Genomic DNA, 17334 nt, shown 5'->3' on the forward strand with positions numbered 1-17334 from the left:
CGTGGTTGTATGAAACACGGTTTGGAACGAACAGAAGCTTGACCCTGGTCTTGGCTGACTGATTTAGCTGTTAAAGACAGAATTCGACAAATGCCAAGTCTCAAGACGTGATGATGATTGGTGATGGATGTTCTCCAGGAGATAAGAGGTTTCGAATGATCTGAAGGGATGGTTGTTCAGCAGCAAAGCGTGTGCAGTGAGTGTGTAACCCTCTGCTGTCCCCTCCCCAGCTCCTCTGCAGTCCGATGGCAGGATTACAGATTGCAGCAGCTTCACGGTGGCCCGGCTCCAGATCTGATGGGGTTTACTGTTCCCCTCGTTGCTTACAGCTGTGAGGAGGAACGTGCCAGAGGAGCTGGCCAGGCTGCCCACTGACCAGGCCAGACCAGACCATGCTACAGCACTCCCGGCCACAACTCACCAAATTCGATCCCAAACTAATGGCTTTGACACCTAAAGGTCACATCGGACCATGGGACAGGGTGAGGCAGTGTCCTGAATGGATGATGACACCCATTGGAAGACAGATCTTCAGGCCAGAGCCAGATCTGCGCAGGACAGATGAAGTCAGATGAAGATGGACGTTCTTCAAGTAAGGTGGACAAGGAACAGATATAATTAAAGAAGTACAGTACCCACAATCCCACTCACTGTCACTGGAGAAAGACACTACTACTATTTCCAACACCAACTGTGATTAAAGGTCTTTCACTGTCCATTGAACATCAGAACTCTAAAGATGGAATGTCAAATATTGTTGTGCAACATTAGAATTAGAAGTTTTCATAAAATAAAATAATCCTGAAATGAATATGATTTATACATATAATTCCTTCCACAGCTGTGAAATATTATAATTTATGATGTGTTATTGACATGATGTGGAAACTTTGATACTAAATATCTCAAAAGCTATACCAAGCAGCCTTCTGATTCTAAGATCTTGAAAAGGTGATCTATACAGTCCATCTAAGGAGAAGACCTCTCCTGTGGTCCCTGTGTAGGGTATCCCTAAAAAAAAACATTCAAGAACCCATCTTGGTCCCACTAAATAAAAGGATCTAACCAAAAACAGTTCTCGCATGGTTTTTCAAAGAGTCAAAGAATCCTTTTTTTCAGAGTGCTACAGTCTCCCTGCCACCAGCGTCTCTGGAGAACACTGTATTTTCTGGAGATGGCTCTCATCTGTGGAGAATCGTGCCTCTGAGTCCATGCCCTAATCCTCTTAAATAAAAACATGGGCCAGCTCAGCGCCCAACCAATGACCAACAGAGCAGACTCCTTTGCGATATGAATAGCACAGATATTTCCATATATTTCATGTTTGGGGGATTATAAGATAGTGCCACAGTGAATCGTGGGGTTGTATTATGCATCCTGCTGCTGACGCTGGCTCTACAGTTATGTAAATAGGAACTGGTAGAGAGATAGTGTGTTGTCCCGCTCTGGTTTGACATGGACGCTGTAATAAGTACATCCGTCTATCAGCCTGGGGGGTTCTGCATGGCACACCACCCAGAGACAGAGAGACTGGATACACAGAAACCCTTCAGGGTCCCTAACGCAGCTTGAGATAACCATGCAACTGGCTTTATGGGAAAAGAGATTCATGTGATGCTCTGAGTTTCACTAAGAGGCTGGTCCTGGAGCAGACATGCTCAGAAAGAGAGTGTCACCCATGTCTAGAACAATCTGTCCAATCAAGGAACCCACCAAATCTAGATTCTAGGGAGTAGAGAGAACACTCAGAGTACAGACAGAGGAGCTGGAGTACCCGCAGGAGGAGTAAGACCCAGGTTCTCCTGAGAGTCACATGCTGGCAGCAATGCTCTGCCAGCCTCCAGCCTGCAGGCTGAGAACACAAGCTGCTTCCTTCCACAAGCCACAGGACAACACTCATACAGTCTAGGTACATTGATTTAATCACCCAGGATGGTGACGAAAATATTGAACCGAATTAGGTTCTACCAGGAACTAAACCATGGTCAGAGTTTTTCAGGGAGTGAGGTAATAGGAGGTTCTTCTAGGACGAAAATAACTTTATTCTATAACATTGTATAGGTTTCACAATCTTTTATATGACGCCTGTACTTAACGTTTTATTTAAAAAAAAGCCTTGTTTCCTGGAACTGCTCAAAAAGAAAACACAGGACACTTATGTGTGTCTGCATACTGTGTGCATGTGACAGACAGCTTTTTCAAAGCTGCCGTCTGATGGACCTGGATTAAAAATCAAGCCCAATCTGCTTCCTTCTCTGCATTCACAAATGGCATTTATATAACACTTCACACACTAGACTAACACAAAACACCCCAAGCTGACCACAACTGTGGGCCTCTGAACACAACAAACTGTACTGCATTAACCTCATCACACCTATACGGCAACACACCCAACAGCATTTTAATGTTCCTTTTTACCTGGTTGGCTGCAGAACACTCCTACCTATCTTCATGTGCAGTAAAGAGCAGGAACAGTCAATAAAGTATTGATCTGTATTAGTACTGTGTACAATTATAAATGTAAAGATTGTTGTCTGACTGTTTTACTTCACTCATGGGGACTGTATGCCCTCTTGTGACGAATGTTGGTATGACTATTCCAATAACCAATCAAAGTGGAGATGACTTTCCTCTGATCAGATTGTAACCTCACTGAGAGCTGAAGTGTTGTCCGACTTTATTGAAAGTGTCTTACATGTACTTTCACAAGTAGCATGTGTACTGTTTCTAATACTTTATGTTTTATATGTTCCTTGATAACTTTACAGAGTTGGAGGGACTACAGTGAAGACCTACAATTACAATTGGAGTGAGTCTCCCAATGACCAATCAGAGGTGAAGGGACTTTCTTAATGACTAATCAGAAATGTGATGCAGCATTTGTTGCATTAATATGTGGGAATCAAAGATACATTTGATGATTCAACAATGAATAATATTGAACATTTTGCTTTCTCAGTTTATGTTAGGAATGTTTTTTCATAATATTATAACACATTTTATCTATATTATATGTTCACATTTGTATTCAAAGTTTCTATAAATAAACACACACACACAATGTACCAAAACAACAAGATAACATGACAGGCCATTTGATTTGACATATTTTATTTTCATCATGAAAGACAATCAAAGACCAGGAAAACATCAGAGAACACAAATACCAACATGTCAGTCCGGTAGAGCAGAGCTCAGATGACTAACATTTAAGGGAAAGTAGAAAAATCGCTCATAAGTTACAACTCTAAGGAAACATGTGTTGAAGAGTGTTGAAGTTGGGGATAATACATTCCTCATAAACATATAGAGAGAAGCGTGTGGACAGTGCTGGCCTCCCAGAGCACAGCATCTGATGCTGCACAACCCTGAAACTACCTCAACATCCATCCCAGCAGGAAATAGAGAACTGTGTAAAACCCCCCCCCGTCAGCAGAAACCAGCCACAACATCTCATCTTGGAGACATTTTTGCAGACATGGGGGGGGGGGGCTGGGACTGAATCCCCTTTGGTTGTGTTTGGCTTCATGGTGTCTGGAGACCATGTGAGACCAGGTCTCTTGTAATGCCCATGCAAAACCCAGACATGAGCGCCGCATCACCTGGGAAAAGGTTCAGAATACAGAGAATACACAGGAAACATCTAGGTAGGAAAGAACACTGTACAAACAAAAATAGCTTTGTATAAACATTAAAACCTTTAGTATATATATATATCAATATATCCTCTGTATACTGTAATATTTTGGTCTTTAGTCAAGAGATATAAAGTGATAAGTTATTCCTCCATGATGCGAGGGGGGGGGGGTGAATGCTGGTTGACCTTGGAGCAGGGGGGGGGTGGGGGGGTGAACAAGAGCACGTCTGAAGATGATCAGGCCTTGAAACACATTAATGTAATGTCTCCATGTATCCCTTTACATTCAGCTCACCCTCCTCCACCTCCTGCTGTTTGCACAGAGAGCGCTGAAGGAAGCATGAGATGTCACTTCAACCCCACCCCGGCACCCAGGGAATCCACATGAACTGTCACTCTGGTGGTGTCCTTACACGCTCCTTGGTGTGTTTTTTCCCAGGCAGCAGTTACTGTGCAGCCTGGCCCTGATATACTACAGCCCTGTTACATTCATCTCAGGGGGGCAGACTCACCACGGTGCTACACAAGCAAGTCATGCATGAGAAACCGTACACATAACTACCGCATGAGGATTATATTAAAAGTTTGGGTGTTGGAACACAATAAAAAATATATATAAACATGCCAGATTATACGTACAGAAACGAGTGAAGTAATAATTACACAAATGTTGCAATAATAATACGTAAAAATCCTAAGAGTTACCATTGTTAACATGGGTGTATGGTCATGACATACTGAAGCAGTAAGGGCTGGTGTGGAATCACATTAACACTGAGACAGCTAGGAGACCAAACTCTGAGGCTGTATCCCTCATGCAGACAGCAGCTCTCTGTGGAACCCTCCTGACAGCCCTGTCCAGCGTCCCCCATGCAGACAGCAGCTCTCTGTGGAACCCTCCTGACAGCCCTGTCCAGCGTCCCCCATGCAGACAGCAGCTCTCTGTGGAACCCTCCTGACAGCCCTGTCCAGCGTCCCCCATGCAGACAGCAGCTCTCTGTGGAACCCTCCTGACAGCCCTGTCCAGCGTCCCCCATGCAGACAGCAGCTCTCTGTGGAACCCTCCTGACAGCCCTGTCCAGCGTCCCCCATGCAGACAGCAGCTCTCTGTGGAACCCTCCTGACAGCCCTGTCCAGCGTCCCCCATGCAGACAGCAGCTCTCTGTGGAACCCTCCTGACAGCCCTGTCCAGCGTCCCCCATGCAGACAGCAGCTCTCTGTGGAACCCTCCTGACAGCCCTGTCCAGCGTCCCCCATGCAGACAGCAGCTCTCTGTGGAACCCTCCTGACAGCCCTGTCCAGCGTCCCCCATGCAGACAGCAGCTCTCTGTGGAACCCTCCTGACAGCCCTGTCCAGCGTCCCCCATGCAGACAGCAGCTCTCTGTGGAACCCTCCTGACAGCCCTGTCCAGCGTCCCCCATGCAGACAGCAGCTCTCTGTGGAACCCTCCTGACAGCCCTGTCCAGCGTCCCCCATGCAGACAGCAGCTCTCTGTGGAACCCTCCTGACAGCCCTGTCCAGCGTCCCCCATGCAGACAGCAGCTCTCTGTGGAACCCTCCTGACAGCCCTGTCCAGCGTCCCCCATGCAGACAGCAGCTCTCTGTGGAACCCTCCTGACAGCCCTGTCCAGCGTCCCCCATGCAGACAGCAGCTCTCTGTGGAACCCTCCTGACAGCCCTGTCCAGCGTCCCCCATGCAGACAGCAGCTCTCTGTGGAACCCTCCTGACAGCCCTGTCCAGCGTCCCCCATGCAGACAGCAGCTCTCTGTGGAACCCTCCTGACAGCCCTGTCCAGCGTCCCCCATGCAGACAGCAGCTCTCTGTGGAACCCTCCTGACAGCCCTGTCCAGCGTCCCCCATGCAGACAGCAGCTCTCTGTGGAACCCTCCTGACAGCCCTGTCCAGCGTCCCCCATGCAGACAGCAGCTCTCTGTGGAACCCTCCTGACAGCCCTGTCCAGCGTCCCCCATGCAGACAGCAGCTCTCTGTGGAACCCTCCTGACAGCCCTGTCCAGCGTCCCCCATGCAGACAGCAGCTCTCTGTGGAACCCTCCTGACAGCCCTGTCCAGCGTCCCCCATGCAGACAGCAGCTCTCTGTGGAACCCTCCTGACAGCCCTGTCCAGCGTCCCCCATGCAGACAGCAGCTCTCTGTGGAACCCTCCTGACAGCCCTGTCCAGCGTCCCCCATGCAGACAGCAGCTCTCTGTGGAACCCTCCTGACAGCCCTGTCCAGCGTCCCCCATGCAGACAGCAGCTCTCTGTGGAACCCTCCTGACAGCCCTGTCCAGCGTCCCCCATGCAGACAGCAGCTCTCTGTGGAACCCTCCTGACAGCCCTGTCCAGCGTCCCCCATGCAGACAGCAGCTCTCTGTGGAACCCTCCTGACAGCCCTGTCCAGCGTCCCCCATGCAGACAGCAGCTCTCTGTGGAACCCTCCTGACAGCCCTGTCCAGCGTCCCCCATGCAGACAGCAGCTCTCTGTGGAACCCTCCTGACAGCCCTGTCCAGCGTCCCCCATGCAGACAGCAGCTCTCTGTGGAACCCTCCTGACAGCCCTGTCCAGCGTCCCCCATGCAGACAGCAGCTCTCTGTGGAACCCTCCTGACAGCCCTGTCCAGCGTCCCCCATGCAGACAGCAGCTCTCTGTGGAACCCTCCTGACAGCCCTGTCCAGCGTCCCCCATGCAGACAGCAGCTCTCTGTGGAACCCTCCTGACAGCCCTGTCCAGCGTCCCCCATGCAGACAGCAGCTCTCTGTGGAACCCTCCTGACAGCCCTGTCCAGCGTCCCCCATGCAGACAGCAGCTCTCTGTGGAACCCTCCTGACAGCCCTGTCCAGCGTCCCCCATGCAGACAGCAGCTCTCTGTGGAACCCTCCTGACAGCCCTGTCCAGCGTCCCCCATGCAGACAGCAGCTCTCTGTGGAACCCTCCTGACAGCCCTGTCCAGCGTCCCCCATGCAGACAGCAGCTCTCTGTGGAACCCTCCTGACAGCCCTGTCCAGCGTCCCCCATGCAGACAGCAGCTCTCTGTGGAACCCTCCTGACAGCCCTGTCCAGCGTCCCCCATGCAGACAGCAGCTCTCTGTGGAACCCTCCTGACAGCCCTGTCCAGCGTCCCCCATGCAGACAGCAGCTCTCTGTGGAACCCTCCTGACAGCCCTGTCCAGCGTCCCCCATGCAGACAGCAGCTCTCTGTGGAACCCTCCTGACAGCCCTGTCCAGCGTCCCCCATGCAGACAGCAGCTCTCTGTGGAACCCTCCTGACAGCCCTGTCCAGCGTCCCCCATGCAGACAGCAGCTCTCTGTGGAACCCTCCTGACAGCCCTGTCCAGCGTCCCCCATGCAGACAGCAGCTCTCTGTGGAACCCTCCTGACAGCCCTGTCCAGCGTCCCCCATGCAGACAGCAGCTCTCTGTGGAACCCTCCTGACAGCCCTGTCCAGCGTCCCCCATGCAGACAGCAGCTCTCTGTGGAACCCTCCTGACAGCCCTGTCCAGCGTCCCCCATGCAGACAGCAGGATGGCAGGGCCCGCAGAGCCACTTCACAGATGTCTGGAAATTATTGCTTTGCACTCTTGACGATTCGGTTTAGCACAGTAACCAATTCAACTTGAAATTGAAACAGCCTTTCATTATACCTTCGTAACACTGTCAATAACCCTGGCATCACGTGACATTAGGGTGACTATCGGGTGACAGAGTAAGTACAGTCTTCCTGGTATTCTCGGATAGGACAATAACAGAAGATTCTGACCAATAGGAGTCACAGAAAAAAACACAGTTCTAAGGGAAACAATGGCTGCTGTGAGGTACAGCTGTGTTTATGAACATAGTCTCTTGGTACAGGGCAGTTCTGTGGTGGATAACGAGGTGTGTTCCACACTCAAGAATGAAAAGGGCTAGTACAGTGTTGGCTAAAGGGCCACCAATGAGATGCGGGAGTGGGCCATTCTGTGTCAGTGTGTGTGTGTGTCCTACAGGGGTCCGAGCTGGGCCTGGTACTTGTCCAGGATGTTCCTGGTGCGTCCCAGCTCTTTCCTCAGTTCTGCCACTTCCTGTCGGAGGGCCGAGTTCTCCTTCTCCAGGAAACAGGCCCGGATGGCGATCTGGTTCTCCTTCAGGCGGCGCGCGTCACGTGACCGCTTGGCCGCTACGTTGTTCTTTCTGCGACGAACCCAATACTTGTCATCCTGCTCAAGAGAGGAAGAGAGGAGGCCCCAAGTTAAACAGGGAAATGTTATTTTTTTGCTTGAACTGTTGGGGTTACCCGTTAACAAACGGTCACCAAACATCAGACCACGTACACATCGAGCATAATACAAATGAGTTTTACAGAGTTTGTCATGTACGTAGTTCAAGCACAGTTCGCTAAAGGGTGCCTATAATTATACAAACACTTTGTGTAATTCCTCCAGCATGACTGAGAGCCAAACTGTGACAATGTTTATTTGAGGTAGAATACATTTTTATAGAGGTCCCTGGTGTTTTCCTTCTCCTTGGTGGTTATCCAACACCAAGCGCTTCTCACTTCTCTCTAAAGAAGTGCTATGGATGCCATTTTATAGCCCATAGAGAACAGCCACTACTACACGGTGTCCTCATTTGTTTCCATAGTTGAAATAGCTGACAGGTCTTTTGTGTGAATAGGGAATGACAAGACAGGTGGTTTTCTAAAAGCCTATAATGCTGTATGTGTGTGTATGTGTGTGTCCTTGTCTGTCTGTCTTTAGATTGTCTGCGATTTCAGTTTCCAGCCAATTAGCTATGAGTTTGAGCCATAGAAATGAACAGCTTCAAAAAAAACTGAAAAACAATTACAAATCTGCTCCGCACACACATGTACACGCACACACACATACACACACGCAAACACACACACACATCTCACTATGTTTAACCAGTTCCAAATTACCTTCATGTCGTTTGGCATGAAGATCTTGCGGGCCTTCTTGATCATGGGCTGGGGCTTCAGCTCCTCGGCAGAGAACTTGCGTTTCCTCGGGTCAAACATCTCCTGGCCGGGAACACTGGACAGTGCAAGGTCCGCAGGGTCAGGCTCGTATCCCGTAGCAACCTCGATCGACTCAGGGTCAATGGGGCTGGGGGTGTTCCTGGCTGAGGACATGGCTGGAAGAAGGAGAAGAATGGGTCATTATTAATGATAATAAAACAAACACATTTTGAAGTGTCTGAATTGAGACAGTGTTAAAGTATGGAAGTTGAGCATTAAAGTAATTGTCAATGATGGTAGTGAGGACAGTGTGTGCCGTGACATATTTACTCCACCAGGGAGCAGCAAAGGTAGAGCTAATAACGTAAAGCTGCAGTGTGCACCTGCCAGCGTTGAGCCTTTAGTGATTACACACTGACTGTCAATTCTACACTGACGGTCTCCACTTTCAAGTAAGTTAATTGAGAACCACAGGGATCTCAGACAGAGCAGAACCACCATATCTCATATTAATGAGAACCTGAAATGTTCCCCTACTGGAGGTCCTACCCAAACCAACCTGAAATTCACCTCAATCAATTCACTAATCATTTCACTTTATTACTGCTATTTCTTTTGATCTTTCCATCTCTTCAACCTCCCAATCATAATCAGTTTCTTTTCCCATATATTGTTACATATTATCGCCACCTTTCTCTCCTCATCCGTCTATTTCTCTTTCTCCATTCTCCTCTCCCATCCCTCTCTTCCCATTCCGTTCTTCATGTCTGTCAATATCTCCCATTCTTCCATTTATCTTTGTCTCTCTCCCCATCCCTCTCTTCCCCCCCTCTCTCTCACTCTCTCAACATGCCTCTCTTCATCTCTGGCACTCTCCCATCCTTCCCTTTCTCTCTCGCTCTCGCTCTCTAACCCTAACCCTCGCGGACACTAACCGTACCCCTGGCCCCATCAACAGGTACTATTGGCATTCGAAAGGTAGTGAGCAGCTGCTATGAACGGCCCTGGTCCAAAACCCTTGACGATGCACCACTGCTTCAGGACACCCTGCTTCTATAGCAACGGTGCCATGGTGCCAACAATCCCACGGCATTTCCAACACGTCCGTCTGACTGTGCTACCGATCCACCCACGCTGCTTCTTTAACAGCACAGCAGCTCATCTATTCAGAGGACGCGCACCGGAAATCAAAATACACTTTCATCATTTTCAGAAAAGGCTCAAGACGCACTAGAAAAGGCTCAAGACACACTTGTTCCGGGAGTACAACGGTACTTATGAATGGTTTGCTTGACCCGATGTTAGTTCCCTCAAGGATCACAATGACTCTTGCTCATAGACTTGTTGCTCTTGTGGTTAGTGGTAACTGATTTAAAATTGTTTGTACTCGCTGTGATATATTGTTTTTTATTATTGTTGCTTGTCTTTTTTTTTCACAGGTAGACTTGCACTTATAGCAGTTCATGTTGTTTAATTGTAACTTGTTTATAACTACATGCTCTTATGGTTCTTCCCTTTGGCACTTACTTTGGTTGTTCACAATGTGTGCTTCATGTTTTGGCTACTCGCAATGTTTTGTGGCTATCTCGTTGTTATGATCTTTGTAAAGCTCTCTCTTGGAAGTCGCTTTGGATAAAAGCGTCTGCTAAATGAATAAATGTAAATGTAAATCATTTTGACTCATTGTCTCTTTATGAGGAAACATGTGAGAGTCCTGCTGTTCAGAAGACAGAACACAGAGTGCGTGACTGGAGAAGCAGCCTGTCTGGCATCCGCAATCAATCAATTAGCAACATTACAACAGCACTTATCACATGGATACATTGGAGAGAAGCTGTGTGGGTGATTAACAAATAGGGAGATGGAAGTGTGTGTGTGTGTGTGTGTGTGTGTGTGTGTGTGTGTGTGTGTGTGTGTGTGTGTGTGTGTGTGTGTGCGTGTGTGTGTGTGTGTGTGTGTGTGTGTGTGTGTGAGTGTGTGTGTGTGTGTGAGTGTGTGTGTGTGTGTGTGTGTGTGTGTGTGTGTGTGTGTGTGTGTGTGTGTGTGTGTGTGTGTGTGTGCACTCAATCCCTCTAGCGCTGAGTGCTAGAGGGATGGAGAGAGGAGAGTCAGAAGAGAGGATCAGTTTAGCTGTGGCAGAGATGTGCAGGACAGTGGGCAGCAGTTCAGCTGGGGGAGCTGGTCATCTGGCCCCAAACATGACCCATGCTGATGTCACATGACCCATGCTGATGTCCGTGTGAGACACGTGCAAGACTCGCTGCAGTGTATGCTGAGCATGCGGGTGTGAGTGTGTGTGTAACTAGATCAGACTGTATTATATGTTCCTCAAGGGGTACAGTCAATGTGCTGGACTTGCAGGGCATGTTTCCTAAGGTAGCAGGTGGTGAAGGGAGAGACTGGAGAGAGACAAGCTGCTCCGTGGAATGAAACTCCAAAGCAAAACACACACCCTTTTCCTCCACATATAAACACACTTGGTTGCCACTGCTATGTTCCTATCCTATGTGTTTAGTATGGCCAAGTGCATCATATTGCTCATATACCAGTAATACTCTGTACACATTATTACATGTTGTTTTTGACTATGTTTATTCAGAACAAAAATTGTCCATTGTGAATGTGGTTGGTGGATATTGTCTTTTGGAATGTGCCACTTCCCACTAGAATATCTATTATGTTCTGCTTCACACGTGTTCATATCTAAAATGTTTAGAATGTTCTGTTTCGATATTGAAATTTGAGTGGAATTTGACATTTTCCTAGGACCTTAAACAGTATTGTCTTGGTTCATCTAAGTGTTCCCTCTCTTTGAGCTGTTGCCCAGGGGAACAAGGAGGGAGGGACAGGGATATCGAGCATTCCCCGGATAATGAAATACAAACACAGACATCCCATAATATCCTCCTCGGGATTACAGTGATTCTTCCAGTGAATGCAGAGCCTCGGCAGGGTCACCAAGCCTGTGTTGACAGAGGGGCTGGTGAGGGCTGCTCACTCCTCTGAGGGCAGAGCTAGAGCACAGGCTGACCTGTGGTCAGACCTCATGCAGAAGCACGTTCAAGAGCAGGCCTCTACTTCACTCTCACACACACACACATGCACCCCCCCCCCCCCCAACACACACACACACCTTCATAACATGTGTTGTAGTGTTATATTTCACACCTATTCCTCGATCTACACAGTTCATCAGCCAGCTCATTAGCATTGCAATCTAAGGGTGAACTCTCAACCAACACCAGACTAGAGCACTGTTCAGATGCAATCTGAATGTTTATGTGTGCGTGTCTATGGTGTGTGTGTGTGTTTGTGTTACCTGCAGTTGCGGAGCCTCTTAGGCAGTTTTGGGGGACCATGCTTGTATGTACGGACGACGTAGTTGCTCGGTTGCTAAGGTCCATCACCGAGGTGGCCGGGGCTTGGGCCATTATTGGCGTCTGGTGTTGGGGCTGTGACTGATGATGCTGCTGCTGCTGCTGGTGGTGGTGGTGGGCGGGACTGGAAGGGATGCCGTTCTCTGACAGGAACTCCTCCAGGTCCATGTACTCCAACTGGAAGTTGTCTCCATCATAGGGAAGCGTCTTGTCCCACAGAGTAGGACCCAGGAAGGCAGACTGCGGTGCGCTCCTTTCCTCCTCCAGACTCTTCTCCTTCTCCCTCTCTTTCCCAAACCCTGTAGCACCAAGCAGGAGAAAGACTGTGTCACACAACAGCAACAAACTGCACTCCACTTCTCACATTCAGCACATATGGCTGCTGGTTAGACATGCACTAGTTGTTTCAGTCTACAGTATGGAGAATGATGTTATGTGTTATTGACTTAAAATTGGCTCTGGACTTTAAACAAATCTGTACCTGTCTCCATAATATGACTTTGTTATAGTTATAATATGGTTATAACACATTATCTTGGTATTCTTTAAACCCACATTTACTATCAAGGCCCATGGATACATACATTGTTCCAACTTCACAGTCTTAACGTCAATGTTGAAAATAAAGTCAACTACCATTAATCAAAAGATATTTATAGACTCGCATCTTAACTGGCTGTAGGTTATCCCTTTAGAATACATAAGCCCAACTACTAATATGGAGAAGTTCAACTGAAATATTCATAACCTTTTTCTGCAACCTTGAGTGGAGGGAAGGAAGACATTGGAGAGTAGGGGGGAGAGTGGGAAGAAGTCCTGATATAATAAGTTTTAGAGGCACCCTCGAAAACTGAGCGCGCAAGCATTATTTACAAATCTGTCAAATCAGCCCTGTCTCAGTAAAATGTATAAGGTGTCTCTCAGTTGATCAGATCCGTGGATTTAATCAAGTCAAGGTGGTCAATAATGTGAATGTAACATAATAAAAGTAAGATACAAATATGTATATATATATATTCTAGCAGTTGGGGGTGCTCAATATATTCGCAAAGACAACCAGCATTTCTTTTATTTACCTTCATTCTGAAGAGGCAGCTTCATCGGGTTTTCTAGCAGAGACTTGAGAACGCCTTGGGTCGACGAAGGCAGAAAACTTGGATTTCCCGGGAGCTGTCTTGACATTTTCTCTGTCGCGTCTTCGACCGTCAAAAGTCACCAAACCCGCAGCTTTGAACCGTTCGATTGATATGATAAACAAATATGTATTGCATACAAGTAGAAACAGTGGAAACTAAGTCGAGCGCAGCTGTAAAGTTTCGTCTGTACCGACCACTGTGTTCTGATCGCGTGCAAAGCTGGCTTCAGTGCCACTGGCGATTCTAAACTAGTACTGCAGAAGACAGAGAGCCCGGTTCACCGAGTCCATGTGTGAGAACGGAGGTTTGTGACGTCAAACCTTGAGAGGCAGGTCAACACACTGTGTGCACGCTTGTGTGTAGCCTACTGTGTGTGTGTGTGTGTGTGTGTGTGTGTGTGTGTGTGTGTGTGTGTGTGTGTGTGTGTGTGTGTGTGTGTGTGTGTGTGTGTGTGTGTGTGTGTGTGTGTGTGTGTGTGTGTGTGTGTGTGTGTGTGTGTGTGAGAGAGAGACAGACAGAGAGAGAATTTATGAGATTTAAGTCCACATAATTTCGTTAGAAATGGTCTTGTCGGTTATGTAAAATCTGCATTGTTGAGTACTGCTCTTCCAATATCCAACTATAATTCCAGCAATCTGTCTGTCTTTGTATAGTCATGTGTGTCTGTGTGTGTACGTCTGTGGCTTGATTATCTCCAGAACCGGGCATGGAATGCAGTTGAAATGCAGCAGATGTATGGCTCAGGCCCCAAGGACGTGCAGTGTAGTGAAAAGGTGTGTCTGTTAAGCTTATCCATTACCTTTGATTAAAAAGTAATATGCATTAGATTATTCACTTTATAATCATACAGTCTCATAGCTCGTGTTTAAATCACCGTTGAATGTATTTGATTTTTAGCACACAAATAAAACAACTCAGCCTTCTCATAATATGGCTCACGTTCTGCAGTGCGCGTTAAGGCTTTGCTTAACTGCCGTGTCACGGCGGCCAAGCGAGCAGTAGGGCGCTTTCAGCGCGCAAAAAGCTGGTTGGTCACGTGAGTGGGTTGGGTTGACCTACTTTTATCCAATTGCGGACCGTGAAATCCTGCTTGCTCCCTCTCCCCCAGCTTCTGGAGTTGTCACATTGAACCTCATGTGCTCAGGCCAAGGAGAAAAAACATCTCGATCATAAAAGGAGAGAAAGTACCTCGTGTGCCCCCTTGCTCAAAATAAGCTGGTTAAGCCCTCTAAGTGCTCAAGAGCTCGATCTTGGCAAAATTGAGTTTGTGGCTGAAGGCACCGGCATTGATAGCTGTTATACACATTTTAATGCTTTTATTGTATGGTGTACTTAATGCTTTTAAATTCAGACAAAAACATTTTTTGTATCTGTTTGTAACATACCCAAGTGTGATCACAATGTAGCATTATTAACCAGCTGATAGTTTTGTACTCAAGTACCACAACTGTGTTTGTATAGTCAATAGATATTTATTTTAATACTGGTAGCCTAGTCAGTGGTACGACGGTGAGACAATACTACAGTAGTATATCTGTGTCCTGCACCAGTGTTGTTAGAGACAGTCAGTCAGATTTTACACCATTCTGATGTGAGTACCGTTTAAATGTGTGAGTACTAGTGCTACTGATGACGTTTGTAAAAGTAATAATACAATTTTTTAAAACCTGCTGCTAGAACTCATCTGCTATCTCTGTAAGCCCTATCTGCCTCTGAGTAAAACTTCCTTGGCAACAGCGGTTGCTAAAGCACAGCGGTGTTGTGACGACCTTTACTGTGAAAAGTAGGACAGTGCTCCCTCAATCATGCTCCTCTGGATAGAATACTGGGATCAGTGAGTGGGCGATGCCAGCCTGTACCGCATACATTACTAGCTGTTTTCTCCTGACGTCTCAATGTAATACAGTATGCATTTCCAGTTCCACATTTTAGCAGCAACAAATCTCCTACAGGTTGACTTGTCACAAGGCTCCTGGTCTCTTGTTCATGACTTCTCAACACAGACCTAGGTAGACATTGCCTCAAGACTAGAAGGCCCGCAGTCCTCCATAAAATGTAAATAAACTGGTCAGACAATAAGATCTTCACTCTTCTCCTCCAAACTCCAAATACCCTCATTGATGTGAAGTGAGTGTTTTCCTTCTATGTTGTCAATAAGAGGCTTAGTATGTGATCAACATGAGTGCGGCTGACCTAAATTAGCAGGTGTGTTGTGTGTGATCTTTATCCTGCTCTGAATTCAGTTCACCCTCATCCAACCAGTCTGATAGACTGTAATGTAGGCAGACAGTGACTGACTGGCCTGGTAGTGACGGACCAACATTTCATCTACCTGTGATAGAGTACATTAACATCTGAGCAAGCAAGTTTGTTTGCAGATATACAGTATTTAGCCATTTTCTTTTTCACAAACCCACACAAGCACGTACAGCAGTGGTGTTTAAGTGGATTCTTCCGTTAAGCAAAACCTGATGTGTGAGGTTGGAGAGCAGCTCGAGCAGGAAGGTGAGCTTGAACAGCCTAGACTAGGAAAGGCAGGAGAAATGTAATGCAACTTTTTAACCACACACCCATACAGCTCTTGACAGTCTTAAAGGTATGTCTGTTTATCCATTGGTGTGTTGACATGGTGGTGTGTCTGCATGATGCAGTTAGTGTTTCCAACAGAAGGAGATATATTTAACCACACTTGCTACAGAGGGAAAATCAATACGTTCAGCTGTAGGCAGGGTGGCTGTTGGCTTGAACTGTACGCATAGGCCACACACATATGCTATAAATAACATTCAGCCTTATTGGGAGCACACATACACAGACACACATTACATTTTTTCCAATGTACACACCAGCCCCAGGAAACGTTTTATTTGGTTATCTTCAATAACATGAATAACCCACGTTGATTGCTTTTAACTCCAAGATAAATGGGAAAGAAAGGTCCCTTACAGATTAACATCCATGAACTGCTATGATTGTTGAGGCAGGTATTTGTAAGTTGCTTTGGATAAAAGCATCTGCTTAATGATTAAAATCTACATACCAGCTAGGCCAGGAGGAGAGGCAGCTAGGCTATGAGGCAGGGTACAGGCCAGGAGGAGAGGCAGCTAGACTATGAGGCAGGGTACAGGCCAGGAGGAGAGGTAGCTAGTCCATGAGGCAGGGTACAGGCCAGGAGGAGAGGTAGCTAGTCCATGAGGCAGGGTACAGGCCAGGAGGAGAGGTAGCTAGGCCATGAGGCAGGGTACAGGCCAGGAGGAGAGGTAGCTAGGCTATGAGGCAGGGTACAGGCCAGGAGGAGAGGCAGCTAGACTATGAGGCAGGGTACAGGCCAGGAGGAGAGGTAGCTAGTCCATGAGGCAGGGTACAGGCCAGGAGGAGAGGTAGCTAGTCCATGAGGCAGGGTACAGGCCAGGAGGAGAGGTAGCTAGGCCATGAGGCAGGGTACAGGCCAGGAGGAGAGGCAGCTAGGCCATGAGGCAGGGTACAGGCCAGGAGGAGAGGCAGCTAGGCCATGAGGCAGGGTACAGGCTAGCAAGGGTATACAGTATATAGTACAGTAGAACACTGGAGTGTTGACCAGAAACCAAACCAGGCATGTTACAGAAAAGTTATCATATACTTCAAGAACACTGAGAGCTGAAAGGTAAGGTGCTTACTGGGGTAACGATACTGGAAGTCTCCAGTAGTTTCTTGAGAGAGGGAGTTTGCTTTCCTCAGCCTTATTCCATATCAACACAAATCTGTTCCTGCACATTTGAATAATATGCCTATTTTGTTATTTTACTACTTTGTATTACACATTACTGTTACACATTATCTTACTAACCGTAGGGTTAAACTATCCTGTGAAATCTGTCATGTATTGTTGTTAATTGTCCTTCAAGGGCTTGTAGCTAAGGGAGGGGGTGGGAAACACAAAGCAGGTTTGTCTCAGCTCTCCAGCAGCCAGCCCAGCTCTGCTCTGACTGAGAGACGCCCAATCAGAGTTGGGAAACATTGTTAAAAGATGCAGTTTCACAGTAGCAAACAAAGGTACCAGCAAAGGATTTTGTTGCCATTCTCAGACCCAGCTGCCCTGCTCTGGAGACAAACACAAACATTGTTCTGAGGTCCGTGACTTCAGAGGCCAAAGCGAGCACTGGAGCTTTGTTTGAGTTATTGCGGTGAGGAACTGAGGGGAGAGGAGAATGGCATGCATGTTATCTGGACAGGTGTGTTCTGTGTA

The 17334-nt window shown here is 47.5% G+C and overlaps 1 protein-coding gene across 2 annotated transcripts; it reads right to left on the bottom strand.

Annotated features, from left to right (window-relative positions):
- Positions 1 to 7153: 7153 nt before the first annotated feature.
- On the bottom strand, positions 7154 to 13331 carry hlfb (HLF transcription factor, PAR bZIP family member b). Of its 2 annotated transcripts, none has more exons than XM_067244466.1 (4): positions 13050 to 13331; positions 11916 to 12272; positions 8558 to 8772; positions 7154 to 7835 (listed from the first exon to the last, which is right to left on the bottom strand). In XM_067244466.1, exons 1-4 carry the CDS (start codon positions 13153 to 13155, stop codon positions 7620 to 7622), a joined length of 894 nt encoding a protein of 297 aa, XP_067100567.1. In that variant the 5' UTR covers positions 13156 to 13331; the 3' UTR covers positions 7154 to 7619. The 2 variants fall into 2 exon arrangements, with proteins under 2 accessions (XP_067100567.1, XP_067100566.1); XM_067244465.1 differs by having other exon boundaries at positions 7154 to 7838.
- Between the last annotated feature and the right edge of the window lie 4003 nt (positions 13332 to 17334).

Source organism: Osmerus mordax, chromosome 10 (assembly GCF_038355195.1).
Source record: "Osmerus mordax isolate fOsmMor3 chromosome 10, fOsmMor3.pri, whole genome shotgun sequence".
Taxonomy (NCBI): Eukaryota; Metazoa; Chordata; class Actinopteri; order Osmeriformes; family Osmeridae; genus Osmerus; species Osmerus mordax.